Source organism: Manis pentadactyla, chromosome 2 (genome assembly GCF_030020395.1).
Source record: "Manis pentadactyla isolate mManPen7 chromosome 2, mManPen7.hap1, whole genome shotgun sequence".
Lineage (NCBI taxonomy): Eukaryota > Metazoa > Chordata > Mammalia > Pholidota > Manidae > Manis > Manis pentadactyla.
Genome location: NC_080020.1, coordinates 227,844,330 through 227,870,512, shown reverse-complemented (window position 1 = coordinate 227,870,512; position 26,183 = coordinate 227,844,330). Strand labels below are relative to the sequence as shown.

The following is a 26,183-nucleotide window of genomic DNA, read 5'->3' as shown; positions in this document are numbered from 1 at the left end:
ATCAGAATGCAGATCTCTAAGGAACAACTCATATTCCAGTCATCTACTTGGACTTTGGGTCGTCTTGGACTCAGGTATCAACTTAGCATCATAGGCTCTGAGAACTACAAAGGAACTTTCCAGTTCACCCACAGATGAGAAAACAGGGAGACTGATCGGATGTCACGGTCGGCCAAGAGCAGAGCTGGGCTGCCGCCCACGGGGCCGCGGTGTGCAGGAAGACAGCGCTGGGTGTCGATTCTCTCTCCCATCCGAGCCCACCCTGCTATTCTCTATCATGCTGGGGGCTCGGCAAACTACGTTTCTCATATTCCCCTATGTCTTGCCAATGGGTTTCAGCCCCGGGCAAGTTCGCTATGGATTCATTGTGACCAAAGAAATTGACAGCAAAACGTTCTTTGGGGTGAAAGGGTTTATTACCCGGCTTGTTCTCCTGGCGGCAGGTCGAGCACTAGCGTCTCTGCCTTCGCCCACGGCACTGGGCTGAGCTCTCTACAAGTGCAATAATAGCTTCTTGCCTAAAGGTGTGGAAGCGGTAGCCTAGCAACAGGCCAGTTATATCATCAGGTGGTTTAAGTTCCGTGAGGATCCTGGCCATAGGAGCCCCAGCCTCCCCATACCCTACTAGCTGGCTGGCTGGGTTCTGATAAGGAGGCGATGGTAGGAGGATGGGAGGCAGGGGAGAGACTTTGTTCCTTTTTCCCCACTCCTGTCGGTGTCCCTAAGCAAGAGGACAGCAGTGGCCCCCGCTAAGTACGGTGCCCCCGTAAGTCCCAGCACTGGTGGCTGTGACCCTCTCAGAGGTGTGCATGCCAGCAGGACCGCACCCACGCAGAGGTGTGAGTGCCATCCACTTGGTGGGGGTCCCCTCCATCAGAGGTCCTAGCACTGGGGTGGCATCTCCTTCACAGGTGTGGGGGCCTCTCCTCTGAGCTCCTGCTTTAGCCTCTGGGTGGTAGCTACTTCCTGAATTACTGATGTCTGTTATCCCAACATCCCCTTTTTGCTACTTCAGCCTTCTGGTATTAACTCACCTCTGTTGTAATACCTACCATGGTTTTCTTACTGGACCCTGACTGATAAAATACTTGGTATTGAGTGTGTTTGCCTACCACCTCTGGCATACATATGTACTAATAAAACATCTGAGGTATCTGCTGTTTCCTGCTCAACAGGTCCAATGTAATGGACCAACATGTTGTGAGGGGCATCAAGGCAACTGAGATCTCTGCAGGCTGGATTCTAGCAAGAGCAGAAACACTGACATAGCCAGGATATTATGTTAATTTCTTAACAGCTGCAACTTTTCTTCCTAAATTATCCATTTAAATTTTAATTTGTAAACATTAGTATTAATTCATTTAATTGACAAGAATGTGACCTGAAAATTTCTTTGTAAAGTCAACGCTATTCTTTTTTTTTTTATTAAGGTATTACTGATACACACTCTTATGAAGGTTTCACATGAAAAAACAATGTGGCTACTACATTTACCCATATTATTAAGTCCCCCCCATATCCCATTGCAGTCACTGTCCATCAGTGTAGTAAGATGCCACAGATCCACTATTTGCCTTCTCTGTGCTACAGTTTTCCCCGTGACCCCCCACACCATGTGTACTAAACATAATACCCCTCAATCCCCATCTCCCTCCCTCCCGACCCCCCACACCCCTCCCCTTTGGTAACCACTAGTCCTTTCTTGGAGTCTGTGAGTCTGCTGCTGTTTTGTTCCTTCAGTTTTGCTTCATTGTTATACACCAGAAATGAGGGAAATCATTTGGCACTTGTCTTTCTCCACCTGGCTTATTTCACTGGGCATATCCTCCAGTTCCATCCATGTTGTTGCAAATGGTAGGATTTGTTTCTTTCTTATGGCTATAGTATTCCATTGTGTATATGTACCACATCTTCTTTATCCATTCATCTACTGATGGACACTTAGGTTGCTTCCTTATCTTGGCTATTGTAAATAGTGCTGCAATTAACATAGGGGTGCATATGTCTTTCTGAATCTGAGTTGTATTCTTTGGGTAAATTCCAAGGAGTGGGATTCCCGGGTCAAATGGTATTACTATTTTTAGTTTTTTGAGGAACCTCCATATTGCTTTCCACAATGGTTGAACTAGCTTACATTCCCACCAGCAGTGTAGGAGGGTTCCCCTTTTTCCGCATCCTCCCCATCAATGCTATTCTTTAGCAACATCTGCTCAGTTGAAAGCAAGTGAGTATGAATAATGTAACTCTCCACTAGATGGCAATCATTACACAAACCTGGGTTAGACTCCCATTACACTAGTGGCAAACAAATGGATTCAGTTTTGTTGATTATAAGCAATGGACAACTGCTGCGAGTGCATCGAAAGCATGTGAGACCGGTTTGTTGTGAGGCCTTTTTAACAGCATTGTTCTTTCACTCATCGACCTGTGGCAGAGACTGCTAGTTGTCCCCAGACAGACTGGTTAGGTTAAACATGGCTCTGTTGCATAACAGTTTAACTTCTAATAGATCCCAACGATTTGACACATTTCATGTTGCATGCAGACTGGCTGAGCTCTATTCCATGCAGTCGTTTGGGGATCCAGGCTGATGAAGCTCCAGGAACTTATAGCTGCATCATCCGGAACCTGTGGCTTTCCCGGTTGCTGCGCCAGGTAAAGGCTACTAGAGAATTTTATGTGGTTTCTTTGCTACAGGTCACTTTGCCTCATAGCCAGCTGGCTAGGAGTCGTCCCATGGTCTCCCTAGAAGGTAGTATTCCTGTGCTGGGGAGGAGGATCGGATCTAGGTGACCACTTGCAACCCCCATCCTACCGTTCTTCCCATCTCACAGTACAGAACTCCAGGCTGTGAGCTGGGCACAGGGTACCCCTCCTGCAGGAACCATTGCATTTCTAAATCTAAGTGGTTACTTTGTGGCCAGTGTCTGTACATTGAAGCCAGAGGCACCACTTGTAGGAAGTGTCCTTAAGGAAAAGGGGGTACCCTCCCCTTTCTTCATCCTGCTGTAGGCTGGTATGTAGACGTCAGGGCTGGGGTTCTAGCAGCTCTCCTGGGGTCTGAAGTGACCTTGGGACTAGAAGCCAAGCATGGGAGACCTACCTGGGAGGAGCCTTGGGCCCTGACCCTTTGCTGAGCCAGACCAACTCAGGACTACCTGCAGGCCTCCTCTGTGTCAGACGTTTGTAAAGCCGCCAGTGTTCTGGGGGGGGTGGTTTCTGTTACTTGCGGGTGAATTTAGTCCTCGCTACCGTGGTGCCTCAGTGCAAAGCCTGCTATGGGCTCTTTACCCAGTAAGTTACATCCTTCTTCCCTTCTGTGGTCAGAATTAACTGACAGGCACTAAAGTCTGAGAGACAATCTATCTTTACCATCATTAATGAATCTGATTGGAGACACGGCTTCAGATTGGTGGGCAAAGGGACACGTTAACACATCCCCTCTGAGTCGGACAGCTGACCTGCCTGTTACTGCAGTAACTCGGGGTTCCCCACCTCAGCCTGCTGACATTCGGAACGGCTGATTCGGGCTGGGCTGCCTGGGCATTATGGGTAGCAGCACCCTGGGCCCCCACCACAGAGATGCCAGCTGCACTCTCCAGCCATGGCGACCCGAGATGTGCCCAGGTCTTGCCAAGGTCCCCCGACGGGCACGGCCCCCAGAGGAGGACCACTGGTGTAACTGAGCTGCAGGGCTCCCCTGGGGGTATTTCTGCAGGCAAGAAAATGGGTCCCAAATGGAGGGAACCCAAGGGGACTGAGCCTTTAATGCCCAGTTTCTTTTGAAACTCATGAGAGAAGCTAGTCCTTTGCTTCTAAAGAGGTGGTGTTTGAGGGTGGCAGAGGCCGGAGTGGTGCCCCACACTGGTGTGGTTCTGGGAAGTTTTCTTCCCTTCCTCCTTCATTTTTCCCTTTCTCCACCTCCTCTCGGGGACCTCTTCCTGTGAGCCCCCACTTCCTGGCTTCTGGCCAGGCTGAGAGACCCAACACTGCCCCTTCCCCGACAGCAGTGACAATGGGGCCTCAGGCACACAAGCTGCCGGCGCGTCCCCAGCTGGCAGAGTCGCTGTCAGGGCAGGTGCCCAGGCCACGGGCCCTGCCTTCACCGCGGCGCTGACACCTGGCGGCCGCGGGCGCGGCAAGCTAACCACGGGCAGAATTCAAGAGCCAACGCACACCACTGTACTGGGATGACTTGCTTTCAATGACCTTGGTGGCTTTATCCTATTTTCGCCTTTAATCTTGGTGCATAATCACAGGGCAGGTTCCCGGGGTTCGGAGACACGGCTCCTTTATCGCTCCTGTCCTGCAGAGACACGCAGTTCTGGCTCAAGACCCTCCGGCCGCCAGCCACAGCATGGTTCTCTCGTGTAGCTGTTGGCATCCAGCCGACACCCGCCCTGTGCCAGCCCAGGGTATGAACAGGCCAAAGGGGAGGAACAAAAGCGGTCATGGCCGTCTCAGGTGTAAAGCCTCTCTCCTGACAACAGTGCACTCACAGCAAAAAGGTGCTCACCTTCCAAGGGGGGGGGGCGGGTTACAATCAGGCAGATGAGCTGTCACTTTTAACAAAATGCAAAATTGGTACAGAATTGGAATTTTTTTTCTTTCAGGGAAAACTGTTGCTTTGTGTTTTTGAAAAGTCAGACGTTTTTGTTTAAAAATTTTTGAGAGTTGGGTTGAATGAAGTCAGGTCACTTGGCAACCAGCAGAAGCTTTTTCAACACTACATAAACGTGGGAAACACAAACACACGGTAGATACGGTCCCTACAGCCTGAGAGCAGGTAAACTGGTCAGGAAAACCTGGCAGCAATCTAAAAGGATGGCTACCAAATGCTCCTTATCGACTGAGGCACGAAGGCCGGTCCAAGGAGGGGTGTGAGCTCCGTGCAGAAAGGGGGCACCGTTTTGAAAACAAAGGATGACCTTTGTGGGCAGGAGGGTAAGAGCAAAGGCACAGAGGCGGGAGAGTGCGATGCGTGCGTCAGGCCCGGCAACTAGACCGGTTTGGTCTGGGCTGCGGGCTTGCAAGGCAAGTAACAAGACCGCAAAGCTAGGCTGGGGCAGGCCTGGAGGCTTCTGGGTCAAGAGTTTGCACCTCGGCCTGAAGGAAACGGGACCGCTCAGGGCTGTGACCGGGGCTCGGTGCCATGCCTGGCAGCAGCAGTGTACATACAGAGACCGCGGTGGCCTGCTCAGAATGGGGGTGGGAGGAACGGCCCGGGAGCCCATCCCAGGGAGGCGTCCTTAACGGTCAGAAAGAAGAGGCCAAACGCTGGGAGATGGAGTGGTGGGCGAGAGCGTTCATTTATGTGACACGTCTACGGCGTACGAAGGACTTCTGATTACACGATCTCATTTTACCCTCCGAACAGTTTGTAAAGTAGAACATTTGTCGCATTTTACAACGAAGGCACTGCTGCTCAGAACAACACTGTCACCGTTGGCAAAGCTTCCTGCTAGTTCTGGGGGGCGCTACCCTCCTCGGTCGCCCCACCCCACCCTGCTTTATTATTCCTTCTTAGGAAAGGCTGCTCGTGTTTTTCCTCTTAAACACAGATGTTCCCGGCCTCTCCTCTTCTGCTCCACCCTCTCATGGCTTTAGCAGTCGTATAAACCGACACCTGTGGAACCTCTTCCGCAGAGCTCACATCCTTCCGCTGAGCACCTGACCCGTATACCCTCCACTCCTGCCTAAAACCGCACGTTCCTGAGCATGTCCAAACACGGGGCGCTATTAGCAGTCCTAGGCTGACATCAGGAAGGCAGTGCGGCGGCTTGGAGGGAGGAGGCTGGAGTTCAGCAGAGGACAGGATTGGCAAAAGCCCCGGAGCTCAAAGGTATGTGAATCCTACACATCAGTATTTTGATTTTTGACTCTTTATTATAAATCCTTTTACACAGGGTCTTAATTTCAAGTTGCTTCAAATCTTTGAAAGCAAGAGAGGATTAACATATGAATCTGAATGATATGAGAATCCTGCATGTAAGCACTACTGTCTGATTTTACAATTCACTCACTCACTCACTGATTTATTCAAACATTTATTGAGCACTTTTTATGTGCCAGGCATAGTACAAGGCGCTGGGTTTAACAATGATTAAGACAAAGTCCCTCAAGGAGCTCACAGTCTAATGGTAAACTACTGAGTAAACTGAGGCACAGAGTGGTAAATGACTTACCCAGTGAGGTAGTAATAGCCAGGTACTTGGAAACGTGGGACTAGAGCTGGAAGAGAGGGCAGCATACAACTAACTCATTGTTAAGTAAGTAAACTCCTCTGATAGAAGAGCAAGGCTGCGTACAGAAACACTGTAAAATCTGCTTGCAAAAAGGTTAAAATAGTTTCTAATTTTCATCATGATTGAATTCATGTCTTGCAATGAATTAAGACATTACCTGATGGCATTTCTACACTTGCCCCTAAAGCCTGAGGGCATCCCACCAGGCTGCTCAGACACAGCAACTCAAGAAGAATCAGATTTCAATTTTAGCACTGGGAACAATATTGAAATACTTTAATTAATTCCATGAACTTGATATGTGTAGATTATTCAAGATACTTCTACATATAGAAGTTTGGAAAAAACTTCTCTAACCCTCATTCAGAGGATTCTAATAAGTTATAGATACCACAGAAATTAGAGAATTTGTCTGTTACTTTCCATATATACATTATTTTTGGCTGTACAGGGGTGAAAAGCTTCACTTACTCATTTCATAAGTAATCTAAACATTATACAGATATATACATCACCACATTTAGATGCGTGTGTACACCCGACCAGTGTACGTACAAGTAATTGCAGACATGAACCCGTGTAAGGCAATTTCCTTTGTGATAACAACATATGATCCTTGAAGGGAAGGGCAGAGTCCACGAAGAACTGTCCATTTTAGGCCTGACCATCTGTTTTAGTGATTCTCTTTGTGAGGAAGTGATTTCAATAGGCAAGATGTCTATTTCACTGATAAAAGCAGCGAATAATTATAAAAAGTTGTTTGCAAATACGGAAACCATGATTATCCAGTATCTAAGTAGTGAACTACCCAAGGACACTACTGGCCTTAATGCTGCTACTGACTGAGACGAGAGAACTTCGTGGATGACTTATTGCTCTGAGAATCAAATGTAATGCATAATTCATCCCAAAAAACTCCACACACGAATTCTCAAATGCTATCAGTTGCTCATTTCAAGCGATTCTTCACTTTTCTGTGGAGGATTTTCTTCTGAAAAATAACCAACATGAAAGAAATTCTCCTAAGTGAGGGTTTAAAAGGCAGATAGGTAACAGAACATATAATTCGAGTGCTTTAAAAAAAAAAGGAAGATCCCTGGTCAAGAACCACATTCTTATGTTAATGGCAGGTCGTCAATGTTTGAAGTCTCCCAAGAATGAAGAGGAACTAAGCCTCTGAAGCACCTGTCAGAGATGAGGACGGCCGTACTTACAGACGGCACGCCAGCTGGTCCCCACGGGGCCAACTGCAGCTCTGCGTTTTCACTGACACCAAAACGCCGTGGAATCTGACTATGAATTTGTCAGAAACAGTCTAAACTATAGTCAGAAATACCTTGTAATTGTTTAACTCATATTTTTGTGGCTAGGAAGAGTAAAAATATCTCTAATCTGCACTTATAACACTATATATATATATATATACACACACACACACATATATACTTAAAATCACAGTCCTAATCACAAAACCGGTACGTTTACCTTTCTCAGGGTGTTCTGGCTGTTTGCTCTTAGATGAAGAGGTCCCTAGACCTTCAGCCGTCCCGCTGCTCGAGTGGCCCTGCTCGACCTCACACAGGTACACATCAATGGGGCCTCCAGTGCTCCTTATGTGCACCGTGATGGAGTCCTAGCGGAAGGCACACACAACACCACGATGAAGGACAGAAGGCACTGACTCTACTTCCCCACTCACGAGTACTGCAAAAGTTTCAAGGGACGTTTCTGAAAATCTTAATTCAGGTCGTTTTCTTTCACCACATACTTGAGAGAATGATGTGCTTGGCTTTCGCCCCAGTGAACCACTGGCCAGGTCACACAGGTACCAAGGCTGCTTGTTCCTGCGGGCATAGTTTCTGGGCCATAATGTGAACCCCTCAGTACTCAGGTGCCCATGTTCCTCTACTGAGGGAGTTGACCCCCTCAAGGAGTCTGTACTTGAGCATAAAAAAATCAGTGTTTTGACAACAAAGGAATCTAAAAATACCCTGTAGTTTCGAGCGTGTTTTGGATTCTGTGTTTAGATGTCCAGACCACAGAAGAGACACTGAGCTAACCTGACAGGACCACTCTCCCTTCCACTTGGAAGAGGTAAGAGGATGAGATCAAGACAAAACATACCTCATGTAATTTAAAACACCAGAAGAAAGAATTGCCCATAAAGGACTACTATGAAGTAGTTATAATTATTCACATGCTTTGGATTTTTAAATTCACTCAAGATTAATTAAAATACTTCCTCTGTAAGGTATCAGGTAATCAGGTAATTAGGTGCTCCTACTGCGAATTCTGCTAAACTCTGAAGGAACGGTGCCAGCAGGGATGTTCCTCTGTTATGACTGGGAGGGGGCTCAACTCCCGGGGACATGAAGTCTCCCTGCTCGCCTCCTGCGTGGTCCTGGGCTCCCTCCTGCTCCGCACCTCACTGCTCCATAACAGAGCTCAGCGAGACGCAGCCTGTCAGAGGGCCTCAAAGCCTCCCAGGCCATCCTTCCTACAGCTTCCTGGCTCCGGCAGCGAGGCTGGAGAACATTTCCACTCGGCTCCTGGACTGCCAGGTCAGGTCTGGTGTGGTGTGAGCGGCATACCTTGTACAACTCAACAGAGAGTTCGAACAATGAAAGACACCAATATGTGGCTCAGAACTGCCAGCCAGCTGAGGACGTCACAGTCCAGCAAATCAGAGGTGGGCAAGCATTTTCCGTGAAGGGTGAGATACTATTTTAGGCTTCACAGGGCACAGTATCGCCACAACTGCACAGTTCTGCCGTTCCAGAGCGAAAGGAGCCACACACTAAACGGGTGGCCATGGCTGTGTCCCAATAAAGTTATTCAAAGAGACCAGGCCGGATCTGACCCAGAAGGCCACCCACGTACCCCGGCACTAGATCTCCCAATCTTTGGGGGGCTGGACTCCATTGAATGGAGTGTGCTTTGTCTGCTGCTCCCACCTACTCTCCCCCTTGCTGAGAATGGCTGCCAAGAGGGCCCGTGGGCATCAGCTTTTAAATGGGACCCTAAGGGAAGGGCTGGTCATGACCCAAAGGCTCAGCAGGATTTGGCAATTACAGTCTGAAGCAGCTCATAGCATAAAGGGAAAAAGCCATGAGTCACTGCAGAACAGACTATCATGGCCCAAAGAAGGATGTGCTGAAAGATTAGTGGTTAATTATTTTTTTTAAAAAGTTTAAACATTTGTTAAATGACTCACGTTAAATAGGAATATTACCTAGGAGACTTAGAACATATGTAAATCTAAGTGAAACAACTAGGAAACATCAGCAATCAGCAAGAAGTCACAATGGGACTGGGACTAGAGTAAGAGAAGCCCCTTCACTGGTTCACAACACACTGTCAAGTAACAACATGCTCCTACTCAGACAGTGGTCTCTGGGGGTAAAAGAAAGATGGGTGGTGAGAAAATTCTTCACTAGGGGGAGGTCGGTCCCTACAGCATGCAGCAGACATCACTAGGAACACTGACGGGTCTATCAAGCAGTCAGAACTTGATGCTCTGTCCCCAGAATGGCCACATTCCTTGGTTCTGATTCCATCCTTACCAAGCAACCTTCTGATGACAATTATCTTTTAATACAAACTTTCCTGCAACAGAAAGAGTGTGCTAAGCAGCTGGCAGCTATTAGGAATATTTTCATTTACACAGCAATTTACTTTTCAGTTTAAATGAAACTTAGTGTTCTCATTTACTCATTAGTTTATGAGTGTGTTAGTGAGTTAATTCCCTAGGGAGGCCAATTTTTGGTGGTTCCCCTAAGAAGCATTATAAGACAATGGTTAAGAACAAACTCTAAAGCCAAACTACCTGGGTTTGAATTCTGGGTCTGTCACTTACTGTGTAATTTCAAGAAAGTAAATTAATCTTTCTATGCTTCAGAGTTCTCACCTTTAAGAGGACAGTAATCATGACTACCTCATTTGTTGTGCTACTCAAAACAAATTAAAATATGTTTCAAAAGGCTGTGAGCATTTTCAGGCACGCAGCTAATATGCACATAATCATTATTAAATTACTGGAACTATAATAAGTAATAGCCTAAGCAGTTGGCCCACCTCCTTCTTTAAAACATCTCAAAAATGCAGGGCCACCTACTTCTCTGGGAGCTGGAACATCCAATCTGGTTTCTGCTGGAGCTTTAACTGCAATAACAATCTGTTCATGGAAGGCTTGAATGCTGTGAATATCTTGATACGTCACATATGCTAGTGTAAAAATCAGTCAAGGATCTCTAAGCAGGATGCTACTTACTGAGATAATCTGGCTCTTATATTACATGACTCCACGTGTAATGTTAGAATAGCTTTAGTTTTTATGGGATACAAACTCACAATTAAGGAAAGCAATCAGTAAAAAAATTATTTCATATAGAATATTTTATAAACAATTCTTAAATTTTATAAAGTGTTTTTTAAAAAAAGATTTATAACTCAAAGAACTACTCTAATCTGTACTTTTGTAATCACAATGGCCATTTCTGGAGAAAATACTAATAAAGTCTGAATCCCTAACACAAACACAACTCATGAAGGTGTTCAAACCTCTATTCATTGCTAGATCTTACTATGAGAACCTTTGGGAAAAAATATTCAGAGTTTTAATGAGAATCTCCTAAAATGCAAAGTGGAAAATATCTGTAAAAACTGGAAACCACTCAGAGAGTAAGTTTTTTAGGACTATCATGTACTCCTGGGGTTGCCCTCCCCCCAAATGATCTTCCATTTCCCTACCTGAATCTTCTTCATATGGTTTCACTGTGTTGCCTGCAATTTTACCAATTACATGATTTACTGGGTTTCTTCAGCGTTTTTTTTTTTTACCCCACAGACCTTTTGATTGGGTGCAGTAACAGAATTTTTTTCCCTTCTAATAACTGTATTGTGGAAACAGGAGTTCTGACTGATGTGGAGTTTAATTTGAAGCATGGGACAGCTCAGAATCAGTGACACCTCCTAAAGGTGCCACCAGGGGAAGAGGGCAGCAGAGCAGCCTAGGAGACATGAAGACAAGACCAGGCTTCTGCTCGGGTCCAGAGACACTGAGCTGGAGAGCAGCAGTGATGTCCGGCTGCACTCGGCTTGGTGACTGGAATGGCAGGGTCAATACTGTTTCAATGGCAATTCATTCTGCCTCAGAAAAACTTCGGTTAACAAGCCAGGGCAAACATGAATTTAACAAAAGCCAACAAATATTTTACTATCTTTCCCATAATCAGACTACAAAAACAAACAAGAATGCTCCACTATTTTAATTTTAAATGCAAATGTTACCCTTGGCATGTGCCTGAGGGCACGCTCAGCATTTAACCTGAACAGATGCCACACAAAAAAGCTCCAGGAATGATGTGTCGTTCAAGGCTATATGTACACTACTAAACCTTTACTCACTGTAATTTCTAACAGTCTAATTTTGTACCTTAAATATATTAACTAAATCCCCAAGCTGACCTTCCTGTTCATAGTTATCTACTTTGGAAGGGGAAATTTTTTTAAAAAGGTAGAGTTAAAGGATATCTTTCATTTTCTTTGTCATCTGTTAACTCAAACAGCTGCTGAGCACAGTCCTTAATCAAGTCGTCCAGAGCATCTTCCATCGCTGATAAGTCAGAAAGTTCCTCCTGCAGCTGCTTCTGCTGGGGCAGTGCTCCAAAACTGCTGAGATCAGACCCTCTTTAAAGAAAAAGTATCGAAGAAAAAGATCACAATCAATGACATCTAGGAGGTGACAGAATAACTCAAGTTAGGTTACTGTGACGTTTCCAAATGTTTACATCAGCTGTTTCCCACAATGACAAAAAACTAGGCCCTTCAACTTCACTCCTGTTCTCGTTTCACTCCACACAACCACTACTCTTCCTGCACACGAACTGGTTTCTGTTCCCATTTCGAGTCCCTTACACAGGACTTAAAAATATATATGTTATCACCTTACAGAAATTAATATTAGGAAAGGTTAAGCAAGTTTACTGAGCACTGAACTAAGACTCAATAATACCTAGTTTAAGTCCCAGCTCTACTACTTCCGGCATGACTTTTAGTAAGTTATACTCTTTTAGTCTCTTAATTTTTACATATGAAAATAAGGAGTGTCGGCTGGATAGTTCCATCTGAATACAGTAATTATATTCATTACTCCTAAAAGACGGAGTCTCTTTAGTTATTACTGTCTACCCCAACATATGACCTGAGCAACAACTGATAATCATGTTTCTTCTTCAACCTTTATGAAAAATAAAGAGGGAAAAGGCCGTTACCACTTTATCTTTTGCTTGCTAGTTTTCAAATCTGATTCCAGTTAGTGATCAGAATGCAATCTGATATTAACACCTGAAGTGTTGCTTAATGTTATTTAGGAAATATCAGACTTCAATCTGCATTTTCATACTACTGAAAAAGCAACTTCCTTTATGAACTCCTTTCCTCTAATAGCTAAGTTAATTATTTAGAGTTATTTTATGATCTTTGTTGGTAGATTTTTCATTTACCTGTAAGGTTTTTATGTGCTTATATACTGGAACTGTTTCTTAATGATCCAAATACTTGCCTATTGTAAGCATAAGCGATTTTTTTCTTATCTGTATGTCCACACACCCCTACATGTACACCTGTGTCTGTATCATAAGGTCTTCCTTCCATGGGATCCTTCTTAATCATGTTAAGTGTTCAGCAATTGCTTTTTAGACACTGTCTTCTTCTTCTTTTTTTTTTTAACATTCAAGGCAGTGTATTTCAAAGCGTGATCCAGTCTACCTGCATCCTAATCACCTGGGGAAGTTAAAGAACGTAGACTCCTGCCTCCCCCGGAACAAATGAATTACAACCCCTGAGGCGGGAGGCCCCTAAGTGTTTATTGTACTACAGCGCAAGAACCACTGCTTGGCAACCTTACCTGATTTCCCCCTGGTATCAATCATAAACTGGAACTGAGAAAATACTTAAAAAAAAAAGCAACTCCTATACAGTCAAATGCCCCCTTCACATGATCTTGAAAAGTGAAAATCTTAGAACTAATCATTATTCCATTCAACTTTTCCCCAACTTAGGGATGATATTCTGTGTCTTTGGCTTAATTAGACTTAAGTAGAAAGAAAATATTTATGTACCTTCTGGGACAATTATTGTAGAATTATTTCAGTTCTTTAAGAAAACTTTATAGAATCCTTTTCTAACAGGAAGTCACATCTTACTTTGTCTTATATTGTCCGAACACTGCTAATATCCAGTTTGTTTTAAGGATGGTACTGCCATGTAATGAGGAAAAAAAGTCATGAAAAGCTTGAAACCAACTCACATCCATCGAATATGGTTCTTAGATTTTTTTTCAACCAGATCAATTCCATCTAAGACGTTGGTGATGTCATATACCCTTCGTTTTCGCACTCCCAGTTTTGTGGCGACCTTGTTTAAGTCAAGAATGCCCCCAGGAGCAGATCTGACAAGATCCATAAATTTTCGAGTTAAATAAACCAATGATACATCAAAACGAGGTCTCTTCACTTTTAGAGCTTCTGGGAAACAAAACCAAACACATTAGTAAAATTTTAAGTTATCATTTCTTTCTCAGCTCATTAAAAAAGAAACATTTATTTCCTCTTGCTCAATAAACACAGACACCTCCAGGAATTCTACACACTGACCAAACTGTAGCTAATTTTTTTTTTTTCATACGTAGTATGCCAGCGTGCTTTTTATTTATTCTGGCTTGTAGCTAATTTTTAAGGAATAGATTTCTTAAACTGGATAAAAATGTATTAGCCTATTCCAAGTAAACAAAGGCTCTAGCCTTAAAGGAGTATTTGAAATATACAACCAGCTGCCACTAAATATGTTAAGTCTTAAAAGTCAGAAAGTTCCTCCTGCAGCTTGTCAGGCATAAGTGGTGTGCACTTGTAAACACACCATTCTTACAAGCAGGATTAGAAATGATTTTTAAAATTAAATTTCTTATTTGGTCTTCAAGTTAAGACATTTTTTGTAAAGCAGAGGTAGAGATTTGGCTTTTTTTTAAATGTTTCAACTGTTCCTATACATGTTCTAGTGTAACCCTGTCTGATGAAATTTTTGAAAGAGCTCAAATTAGTCTTCTATTAGGACAATTATGATACACCTTGAGGGAAAGTGGCATATATCTGATACTAACAGACAGGCAAATAAAGGGGAGCACATCTCTCTGACTCCCTCACTCTCATACCATCATTTTGGTTTTCCATACACACCTTGTCCTCTACACACACACAGACACACAGACACACAGACACACACACACACACACACAACACACAGTGTGTCAAGATGAACGTAGTTTTTAAAAACAAAAATAGGAACATATTATTGCTAGTTTTAGCTTAGTATTGTAACATCCAGGTTTGCCAACAAATGTATTTCAACATTATTCTTAATGGCTACATAATATTTAACTGCATGAATATTTGCTAAACTGAACCCCAAACTGGACATTCAAATTGTCTCCAACTTCACTATTTTGTACAATACTGCAATGAATCTCCTTGTAGTGGAATTTTTGTCTGCACCTTTGTTTCCACAATTCCAAGATGTGGAATGGTTGAACAGAGGGTATTTTAAGGACTTTCTATATGCACTACTACACTTGCTATCCAGCTTGTAGAGTCTATAAATTTTATGCAGGGCATGGGGCCTCATCTCATGCCCTGGCCAGACTTGAGTGTCATCATTCTTTTCACCTTTCCCAATTTGGTACCAAAAGAACAATAGTTTTTATGTGTGGAGTGCAGAGGGAAATAATTATACAAATAACTTAGCTGTTCTGGTGTGGAATATATGATTTCTCTTCTTTCTACTTCTGTAGTATACCACAGTCAGTATGCTTCAAAAGAAACATTCACCCTATCTTCACCCAGAAATTCCCTCATCCAGAACCTCACAATGTCATATTTGTTTAAAGAATATGACACTAATGGTTACTCCAAGAACAAAAATATGTATTTTCTAATTTAAATGTTTTCTCTGAGGAGATCACTCCTATACTTAAATTCTAACTTTAAAAAACATACATTTAATCACACTTAACTACTAATAAGACATGGTCTTATATGCTCAGGACAAGTATATTCCTATCATGCTAATTGCTTTCTAAAGAACGGATATTAATTGAACACCTGTAACATGACAGTTGCTGAAGAGAGAAACATGACTAAAAAGGTCTTCAATCTAAAGGTGTTCCACACTCTAGTACGGAACTCTATCACAGTACCGATAGGTGCTCAGACAGGTATTCAAGTTACCTGATAAGATGAAATAAAACCTAACTGGAGTGGGGAACAATGCAGACCTCCTGATGGGAGTGTGCTGGGAACAGCCGATAGGAAGATAAAGGGGAAGGTGCTTTCCCGCTCTGCGGAGAGCAAGGGGCTACATGTCAAAAGGCAGAGCAGCATCTGACAACAGGTGTATAGGGAACCCACAGCCCACCCAGCCTTAGCAGTGAGAAGGGCAGCTGAGGGCTTGCAGGCGAGGCTGCAGAGCAGGAAGTGACTGTCTAGGTCTTGTGTTTCTGTCTGTCCATTCCCTACGGCCTTATTTCGTTCAAGGTTATGAGGTGGCTCATACATTTAATGCAAGTAAATAAAACCAAATAAATGAGGGGTCAGGGTTTTCTCTATATGTAGCAGAGTATCACTGAAGACTTTTCAGTTGAGTGATATCATAATCCCATTTCTGTAACAGAAAAATCGGAAAATGACACAGGCAGCTGAATGAAAGAGACTGGGGGCAGAAGAGCTTGGAAGCAGACAAACGACTTGGGAGGCCACCCCACTGCATCAGCGTGGGAGCGATGCGGGCACGCACAGGGGTCAAGACCGGGCTCGGGCAGAGAGCTGGGGCTGAATCCTGACTGTGCAGTTACTTCAACTCTCTGTCTTCGGTTTACTCAGCTATGAAGTGTGAATAATAATCCACACCATGTTGAAGGGTTGTTGTAATAACCCGTGTAAAGAACTTAACCCAGGGCCAGGAACTGTACGAGCTCAGTAAATGTTAGACATGACTGTAAGTCCTGTACTGGACAGATGCAGGAAACCCTTCAAACATAAGACTGGCCAAGCGTGGGGCCCACGGCGGGCGAGACTGGCAGAGCTGAGGGGCCATGACAGGCTGATGTTAAGATTTACCTGCCGGCATCTATGTTCCACCTACCCACAGAGATTAGAACCAAACTGAAAGGAAATTGGGGTGGGGGCGAGCCACTGTAACAACTTCCAGAAGGACAGGGAACTAGAGCGACTGGCATTCCCTCTCCTTTCACCGACTGAATGCCGAGCCACCGCAGGAGCTGCAGACAAGAGTGAAGGACAAAAGGGACCGGAGGACAGAAGACTGTCCCCACACTTACTGCCAAACTGCCTTCAGTTCTGCTGATGGCAACAAATTACTGCTCTCACTGAACTTTGGGAAAATATCTTTAAACACAGACCATCCTATTTGCAAAAGGACATTTCCAAGTAATGGAAAATAAACTGGCATTTGTGCACATTTTTCAGCCCACAACCTCCGGAGTTTTTGCTGAAGTTCCAAGCTTTATATTTCAGTGTACAAATAATACCTTTAAGTTTCTTATTAACTCATGCACATTTAAAATAAATCACTTAAATCATAGGAAATTCAAACTACAAAACCCAAAACCTATCCAAGAATCAACTTACTTCTCATGGACACATATTGTACATTATCTTCTAAATTAATCCTTATTTTTGATGGCTAGAAAAAAGAAGATACAGACATTTAACTTAGTAATTCAAAAACAGCAATGCAAACAAACAGCATTTTACTGGATGATGTAGTGGGTTCCCGCCCCCCAACCCCGGAGTACTTGGGTTTGAGGAAAGCAGCCCTTCCAAACCGCAGCCACTCTGTGGTCACAGCCGACAATCAGAGTTCAGTTTCTAAAGCTGCACAGGCTTCTGTAAGTCTGGAAGTAGGAGCCAGAGGAAAAGGGGTGTGGGTGGGGTGGGGAGATGGGACAAGGGGATGATATCTCTGTATAATTTATTACTAAATAGATATTGTTTACCTGAGGTACTGAGGACAAAAAGGAATACAAAGATGACTAGGACCCTGTCCGTGACTCTGGAAAGTTTGACAGAGGTGTAAGGTATGTCCATACTAACAAAGGCTAACCCCTTGCTACTTAAGTGTAAGTGGCTCCAAAAAATTTGCTCATAAACTTTCACAGGCAGCCATGTATTCCCATTATAATTAAAGTAAAAACAGCTTTTCTAACAATGGGAAAAAATGCATGATATGTAACTAGCAACTTCAGTATTAGATTAATAAAAAGCGCTGAAGTTCCTGAATCAGGCAATCAGCAGTAGCTCCACTCCCAATGCTCACCACTTTATCAGCTACTTGTGGGCTATAAAAGTCTACAGCAACTGGTAAAAACATTTGGAATTTTTTGCAAAAAAATAAAATAAAGCATTTAGATAAAGCTGTGCAAACAGAAACTCATGTAGCCTCACGCTTAGAATGAAGTATGATGTCATGTGCCTCCAGGCAGGCTGTGATCAAGTTCAGCTCTTGTCTAAGGGAAAAACTCTCCCTGAAATTGGGTGTGGCAAAACTGGGACAAGGATTCCACAAGGTGCTCTAAGACAAGAATCAACAGGATGCTCCCAGAGAAGGACATCACAGGATTCACAGGGGAGGGGCTCCCCAGCTGAGCCTTGAAGGACAAGCCAGATTTTGTCCAAATCTGTGGGAGCTTCGGGAGAATTTCTGGTGCAGGAAATGAAATGAACAAAGGTATGCATGGCACCTTTTGAGAAGCCACCTGTGCAGCCAACGTGAGGTGACTTGAAGCTGGAAGGGTGTGCTAGCACCATGCTCTACAGGAAGGCCCATGAAAGTCATCTAAGGCATCTGGACTTTATGTCATAACCATGGAGAATCAGGAGAATCACCACAGATTCCTGAACAAGAGTATGACATACTCAAGCTCATAGTTTAGGAATTTAAGTATGGAAGCAATATGGCAAAAAGATGGGGGGATGGGGAAGCCTGAAGGTGAGCAGCTAAGCAGCTCTTTATCTCAGTGTTAAATCACTGGCATAATGATTGCTGAATCATCTATGATGAGATGATAGCATCTATTAGCAAGTTACCTTAATATGAAATGATTCCACTGAAACAGAATTCCACTGTAAAATTAATGTGGCTGTGAGAGGTGAGAGGAAAATGCAGCCCTGCTGGGGTGTGCAGTACCAGAGAGGAGAATGCCTCTCTTGGGAACAGGGACTGCCTGGCCAGCTCTCTCTAAATGGTGCTGACAACATTAACTTGCAAACACAGTATCCAACAGTGAAACACGAAGGGCAGTCCTATTAAAGTCAGATGTCAGACAAATATGACCAACTGTCACTGCTATTTTTACATTTAACCCTTCAGCTAATATATGAGATAGAGTCTAACTATTGTAGTAAGATTCTTGAATGAAAAATAATCCGTCCTCATCACACTGATTTGAAACTCATATAAAAATCCTAATTTGTTACATATATTTTAAAGTCTACTTGTGAGTTTTCTGTTCAGCCTATGATCCGTTACTAGAGCATACTACTATCATTACTGTAATGTTAGAATAAACTTAACTATCATTGTTAGTACAGTCCTGAGAATGCACAAAGAAAGGTTTACACAGCAGAGCTCACAGGTGCCTCGCTGCAGACAGATTTGTGGTCCTCAATTAGAGTCCTACATACACAGTACTTAACGGTGTCCAAATAGGCTGCCTCGCTATCTGCTCTCTGCATATTCTAGAAGGGCACCTTCTCTGTTCTGTACCCTCCTCTCTCATCTCCTTACCTGTTAGGAGAACAGACTGTTGCTATTTTCAGGCTGGCACAGGGATAATGCCTCAGTTAGGCATAGTAACATGAGAAAGTATGACTTTATTTTTTCTCCACACTCTTTGCTATAAATGTAGTTGCACTCCATATTGGCTATATTGAGATCCGTGGGAAAACCGACTCCAGCAGCATCCATTCATTTTTTTTTCCTTTGAGTATGAAAATACTCTCTCTGTATCTTGGAGGAATTACAAGAGTATCATGGCCCTGCAGGAGCAGACATCCCAATATGTATAAATCTTATAAATCCACAGTTCTGGAAATGTCCAAAGTGCCCATAGCAATGACACATTTATCTCCTTTATATACAAAATGGTTCTTGGCTTAACACTGGGTTCAGGACTACCAGTCACGCAACTTCTTAGATGCTGGGAGAGTATAACCTTTATCTGTAACACAGTGTAGTGATAAAACTTTACTGCCCATTTTCCAAGTTACTGTGAAGATTAAATGAGACATTCTGTTAATTGTAAGATCCTATGCAAGTACAAGTGACTATTACTATTGTTTTCCTTTTTGAACAGTGCCTGGCACAGTTAGGCAAGGCACTTGGTAAATATTTGTCAAACTAATCAATGGAGATTTAAATAGTACCTCGTCATAGATGACTTTTCACTGGTTAGTAACTTATAACTAGGAAACAATGAGTGTTTACAGACACAAGGACACACAGTGAAGGATAGGAAAGAAGAGGAAGCCCCATTTGCTGTTTTCTAATAAAACATTTATCCTCTGGATAGACGCAGCATGGCAAGCCTTCCCAGCTACTCTGACTTTGGTGAACTGCATTCATCAGGTAGGCTAGGGGCTTTTCTGGGAGTAGATGGAACTAGAAAGGACTTTTCCTTTTGAAGTGGCTTTAAAATCAGAATACATATTTCCTCACAAAAGTCAGTGAGCTATTAAAAAAAAAAGATTCAAGGAAGTGTACCCCCTGCCCTTGGCTCCAAGTCATTTAGGCCCCTCAGCCCAGAGCAGCGTGCCTGGCCCCAGAGGCTGACGAGGCTTTGTACCCTCGTATGGACCCTCGGAGGGACGAGGAAACCGAGCCAGGTGGTAGGGCTGAGTGGGGCTCCCACTCACTGATGAACAGCAGCCCCCTCCCCAACAGACTGGTTGTGGGAGCTCCTTTCAGGGAGACACATTTTCTTATTTTCTCAGCCTTTGGAAAAGGTACAGCAATAGTACAGAGAATTACCAGGTCTCCTTCACCCAATTCCCAAATGTTAATGTTTTAGGACATTCTGTTCAAGGCTAAGTAGTCTTGAAAAAGACTGTCAGTAGAAATCTGGGCTTTGAGGACAATGCAAAGAGGGCTCAAAAGGGAGGGAAGAACCTATGAGCAACTGGAGGAGGGGGATCTGTGGTCTGCTAGCACTTAGCCACGCAGTCAACTGCAATTATGCGGAAAGTATAATTCCGAGGTGATTTCCCTGGAAGGTGCTGATTTTGCAGCTCATAGTAAAATGTGAGAAAGAAAAATTGAGGAAAGTATGTTAAGCAAAAAGGAGCTTTAAAAACTCTGCTTTTCCAGAGGCGAACACTAAGGAATGACTTCTGAGAAAGACCAGCCCGAAGGCCCCACTGGAAGAGCACAGCCTACGGGTGAGTGAGGGCGTGCCTGCCCCGGAGACCCGAGACCTTAGGTGGGGCTTTGGAGCGCCGCGCAGCACCCGACAGGCTCGGAGAGGGGTTGGCGAGGCGCCTCCAGATGCTCAGTCTAAGGACAGGGCCCCAGGCAGCCTCAGGGCACTGTCCCTCAGCCATCCCAGCAGAAGCCCAAGGGAGAGAAGGGTTTATCTTGAAGAAACCAGTGAGTGGGACTTTTGTCTACTGACTGAACCCCAACAAGATTCACAAGAGGTCCACACAGTTTTGAGGATTTTATCTGCAAAACACTGCCAGCTTCTACTAAAAGGGGTAGAGACCATTTAAGTTGAAAAGAGGTCACTGGACACCCCAAATTCTACTGACAGGAAGCAAGCTGGGGAGAAAGTACTCAGCTACAAAGAGGTATGACCTTTCATGAAAAAGAAAGGAGGACTCAGACGGTGGACCTCAGAGGCCAGAGGGTAGAGCTGGGAGAACAGAGAATTGCTCTCAGGTCTTGAGACCCAATCAGGAAATTTCCAACGTTCACTAGGATGGGTTTCAGCAGTGCTCTGCACCTGCCTTCCTCTGCGGCTCCCATTTTCCTGCTTTATGAAAGGAAAGCCTGCAGCAGTTACGCTAAGGCTGGTCCACTAATAAATGCTGTGCTGGGAGAGGGGGGTCCATCCGGTAGCTGGCCTTTTCCTCTCTCAGGTCTACAGGTAAGGAGCTGTGCTTACAGAACTACACCTGAGGAGCCTGGCTTCTTCTTTTATTCTAGTAAAAAATCTGTTATTTTGAGGCTCACACTGTTGAGATTAAGGCCAATGTCAGCCTTTCCAAAGTGGCTCCTGGGCAAGACACTTGTTTTTTACCTTTCAGCATCTTTAGGGTAGTGGTCCTCAGAGGAATGGTCCCGCAAATTGCTGCAGGACAAACCTGCCCAGGTGGCAGCATCGATGCTTCTGTCTCTAGTTCTGTCAGCCCATCCTTGTGTGGGCAGGGCCACCATTTCTATTCTCTTAAGGACGCCTCACTGAGAGGTTACACTCAGATGATTTCCTTGTGGGGACGCAGAGGGAGAGCCCAGTAGTAGTCAAATCTCAAGACTGGACTGCCTAAGAAGCTTTCTCTTTCAATCTTCACATTGTGTGTGTGTGTGTCTCTCTTGTTCAGGTGTATTTTCTAGCCTGTTTGCTCTTAGCTGGGAAATGCACGGAGAAAGCAGAGGCCTCCAAACTGAAAATGACTAGGGAAGATCTCAGAGCAGGTGGCTCTGCAGGACCCAGCAGCTCCTGGTGGGTAAGTCTGAGCACACTGCAAGCTATTTTGCTACTGCCCCATGTCCCCCATCTCAAGACCCACATACTTTAAAATTTGAGAACTCAAAGGAGAAAGAAAGGAATAAAAGGTGAGGCTTGCAGACTAAAATCTTAAGCACTGCCTCTCAATTGGTTAAAATTTCTCTATCCAGATGCCTCTTTGTACCAACTGCCTGACTGTGGGGAGTAATACCCCTTTAAGAACTCTTTGGAAGCACACCTTTCTCCAGGGCGACTGTATTCTCCCCACTCATTCAAAAAGTTTTGCAATGTGCAGACTAAGTTCCACCTCTAGCCAATACTATTTTCTCCCTTCTCAAAATTCCATAGCTTTCAAGCCACTGACCCACAGAATCGCAAACAGCCAGACACATAACTAATCTTTGCATAGCAGTACTCAGTTTATTATATATTTTCAGTCAGAGCCAATTAAAAAAACTGATATAGGTGTTCAAATCCCCATTTTACAGGCAGGAAAAATAAACACTCATACATTCAAACATTTACAAAGTATCTATTTCATCACTCAATAACTATTTACCAAATGTGCTGGGGATGTAACGATGTAATGGACAGAGTTGCTACACTCAGGGACCTGACTTACATGCTGCAAAGAGGGCTAAGTAAGCACCGGGTGGTTTGGAGTGCAAATGGACCTATTTCAGTCTTGAGAGATCAGGGAAGACTTCAGACTACTGACCTACACAAATCTAGACCTTAAAAACCATGGGAAGTAACAACTGTGTGTGTGTTTGTGTATTTAAAGACTTTTTATGGGAAAGGGGAGTATGACTAGGTAGTGGTCCAAAGGAATATAGAAGTATGAAAATTGAGCATGTATAAGCAGTTCAGAAAGATAAACCCAGAGGCCTGATTTTAAGACATTTCTGTCCTATCCTGGGAACACTTGGGAACCATGATAAATTATTTAAGCCAAATGACACGATCAGAAATATGCTTTAAAAAGACCACTGTGGTGGTTACTATGTGGAGAATGTATAGAAAAGTCAGGGAGCAAGATAATAATCAGGAAAACACTGCAATAGGATGGTTAGTAGTGGCAAGCCTTGGTGAGTAATAGGAATTTGGAATCCCAGGAGAGATGTTTAGTAGACAGCTGGAAAGCTCAAGTTGGATTTACAGATTTGGGAGTTGTTACCACATGGTGACTGAAACTACCAGAGTGGATTAGAATATCTAAGACCACAAGGCATGTATCTTTTGATTTCAAGTGCAAAATCCAATCTTCCAGTGTTCAGAGCTTGTATCAAATTCTCAAAGAACACCAGTGTAGATGGTACCAGATATCCTGAGAGTGGTGGATGACGTCCCACATGAAGAATGTGTACAGGAGGTAGAGGAGCAAATCCCGGTTAACACCAACATTGATATAAGGAATGAAAAGAGGAGTTTGCAAAGGAGCAGCACAAGGAGAGGCCAGAGGAGCAATGGGGCACCAAGGATATGTGGGGTTAAAGAAACCATTTCAACAGTGTTTCCAACAAAAGTGAGTGGTAAGGCAATCTAGTAACCACAAGCTCATGTAATTGTATATTAATGATACAAAAAAAAAAGTGAGTGGTCAATGGTGTCCAAAGAAACAGCTAAGAAGTGAAACAGCTGCTGGAATTGATAGTTGGTGACCTTGGTCAGAACAGTCTTAAGAGTTATGTTGAAGGCAGACATCCCCAGGCAGGGGTGGATTAAGGTGGTTAAGGAGAGGTGAGCAAGCGGATAGTGATGACGCAAACAAAGAGGAAGAGACACAGTGAATGGAAGAGTATATGGAATTAAGGAAGGGATCTTTTTAAGATGGGGATGGATTTACGATGCAGTTTAAGTAAAGAATTTATAATCTGAAATCAGACATTGTGAAGTTAAATACAGACTTGTACATACCATCTAGCTATGGACAAGCCACTTGACATCTCCAAGTGTATATTTTGGCAATTGTAAAACAAGAGTAATAATCCCACAGGACTGCTGTGAGAAAGTAAATGAGAGATTATACTCATATATTATTTTTGAGCACTGAATACCCTTGGGAACTGGGCATATTGACTTTGATAAGCGTTTAGATACTTATGGGAAGAAACCGACAACAAAAAATGAAAATATGGGGAGAAATGGAAAATGACGGATTCATCAACGGCCCTGGGAACCAAGAATGCACGGCGTCTAACCTACAGCAAGAACAGGGGAAATTAACCTCTTGTAGGAAGGAAGCCCTATCCCCCATTTTCTCTGTCAACAGGAGAGAGGTTAACACGCTAAAGGTGCTGTAGGGTGGGAGATGTGAGGTGTGGACAGGGCTTCACATGACTGCAGTTAAGTAGAAGCATGCGAGACGTCCAGAGTACAACAGGTTGCAGAGATATATTGAAGGTCCAGTGGAGACAGAAAAACATGATCGTCTAACATAAAATTGGTCAATTTTCTGCAGAAGTGTTCTGTAATCCCGAGGAAAAAGACAAGAAGACTGACTGTACGTCCGAGAGCAAGTGTTTCAAGAAGGCGAGTGCATGCCCACGGTCGCTTTGGTTCGCACGATGCGATGGGCGGCCGGAGGGCTGGGGGGGACCTGAGCAGCAGCCACGGGCCCGGCCCAGGGGGAGCGCACGACCCGGACGGCGGCGGGTCCGGCTCCCCAGGGAAGGGGAGCGACGGCTGGGCCCGAGCCCCCACCCCGGCCCACGGCCACTCCCCGGGCTTACCAGCAGGCCCTCCACGTTGATGGGGTCTCGGCAGCGGCGGCGCACCGTCTCCTCCGCCGGGTCCACCAGCAGGCTGGGCAGCTTCCGCGCGGGCCGCTGCTGACTCATGCTGCCCGGCCGGCCGCCCCGCGCCCTCGCACCCTGCGGGCTCTCCCGCCTTCTCCCGCTCCGGCTGGGCGCCGCGCCCAACACGCCGGTTCCCCGAGGCCAAGCACGGACCGGGGCCGCGGCCTGCTCGGAAGCGCCACTGGCTAGGTTGGCCCCGAGCCAAGGCCCCACTGCCGCAGGGCCCCGGAGCTACGACGCAGAAGGGACGGGAGCGGGGTGACCCACTGCACTCAGGACGCCAGGCCCGCCATCTTCCCGCATGCGCAGTGCGCCGCCCCCACTGCGCATGCCTGCCGCGGCCGGAGCGCTCCCACGCACTGATCCTCTTATCGCCGGCGCCGGAGTCCCGGAAACCTCGGACCGCGAAATCCAGGGAGGGGATGGCGAAGGGAAAGGAAGCGGTGGAACAGGAACTTTAGAGGAACGGAACGGGGCGAGAGGAAGGAGGCCACCGGGAAGACGCCGTTGTCGCCTGAGAATTCTTGACACTAACGCACCGATTACTGAAAGTTCTGAGCGAGCAGGGATGTTAATTTATCCTTGGGCTCCCTCTGCCCATCTTAGGCACTTGCTCAGTATTGATGCCCAGTAAATGTTGGTAACCGAACCACTGTGGGATTGTTTACTTGCGTGCTTCTTTCTCTCCTTTCCCCCCTTTTCTTCCTTCCTTTTTTTCATTTGATGAATGCAGTATTGATTACCTGTTGTGCCAGATATTGCGAAGGGTACAGGAGATATTCATTTGAATTTGGCATAATCTCAAATTCCAGTGAAGGAAACAGATAAATAAACGGAACATTTAAAGCTGGAACCAGAGATGTGTTTTCAAAGCCCCGCTCCCTCTACCTGTATTTACAAGACCTTCAGCAGTTATTTAGTGGGTTTGTGCCTCAGTTTCTTCATCTGTTAAATGGGAATAATGATGTACTTACGTTTTACGGTTGCTGTGAGGATTAAGTGAATTAATGAGTATAGAATACTTAGAAGAGGGACAAGCACACGTTTGAAATAAAAGGCAAAGCAATGTGGTAAATACAGGGTGGAGGGCAGTACCCCAGACCTGGTAGACCAGGGGCTTCAACCCACCCTAAGGTGAGGCAGGGAAGGCTTCTGGAGGAAGTTGGGTCCCCACTAGATTATAAACTTCTCCAGGTTGGAGCCATTCTCTATCCTTTGTATCTCATCATCTGGCACAATGCCTGGCAGATAGTAAGTGCTCCGTAAAGGTTTGCTAAGTGAATGACTTGAAATAAAGGAATTTAGGGGAAGTCTTCAGAAGATTGGATTTTGTTGCCGAATGGA

The 26,183-nt window shown here is 44.7% G+C and overlaps 1 protein-coding gene across 1 annotated transcript; it reads right to left on the bottom strand.

Annotated features, from left to right (window-relative positions):
* Positions 1–6,031: 6,031 nt before the first annotated feature.
* On the bottom strand, positions 6,032–25,143 carry E2F6 (E2F transcription factor 6). Its single transcript, XM_036881722.2, has 7 exons — positions 24,774–25,143; positions 16,946–17,000; positions 13,555–13,771; positions 11,778–11,933; positions 10,360–10,474; positions 7,731–7,878; positions 6,032–7,236 (listed from the first exon to the last, which is right to left on the bottom strand). The coding sequence occupies exons 1-7, from the start codon at positions 24,879–24,881 to the stop codon at positions 7,187–7,189; spliced, it is 849 nt and encodes a 282-aa protein (XP_036737617.1). The 5' UTR covers positions 24,882–25,143; the 3' UTR covers positions 6,032–7,186.
* Positions 25,144–26,183: the final 1,040 nt, after the last annotated feature.

Bases quoted from the DNA above. Each gene is read 5' to 3' on its own strand.
- E2F6 (XM_036881722.2), bottom strand. From the start codon at position 24,881: ATGAGTCAGCAGCGGCCCGCGCGGAAGCTGCCCAGCCTGCTGGTGGAC. The intron at 17,001-24,773 runs GTAAGCCCGGGG...TCTTTTTTCTAG, and splicing joins TCAACGTGGAGGGCCTGCTG to CCATCAAAAATAAGGATTAA. The intron at 7,879-10,359 runs GTAGGTGGCCCT...GCCTTCCGCTAG, and splicing joins ATGTTCCAGCTCCCAGAGAA to GACTCCATCACGGTGCACAT.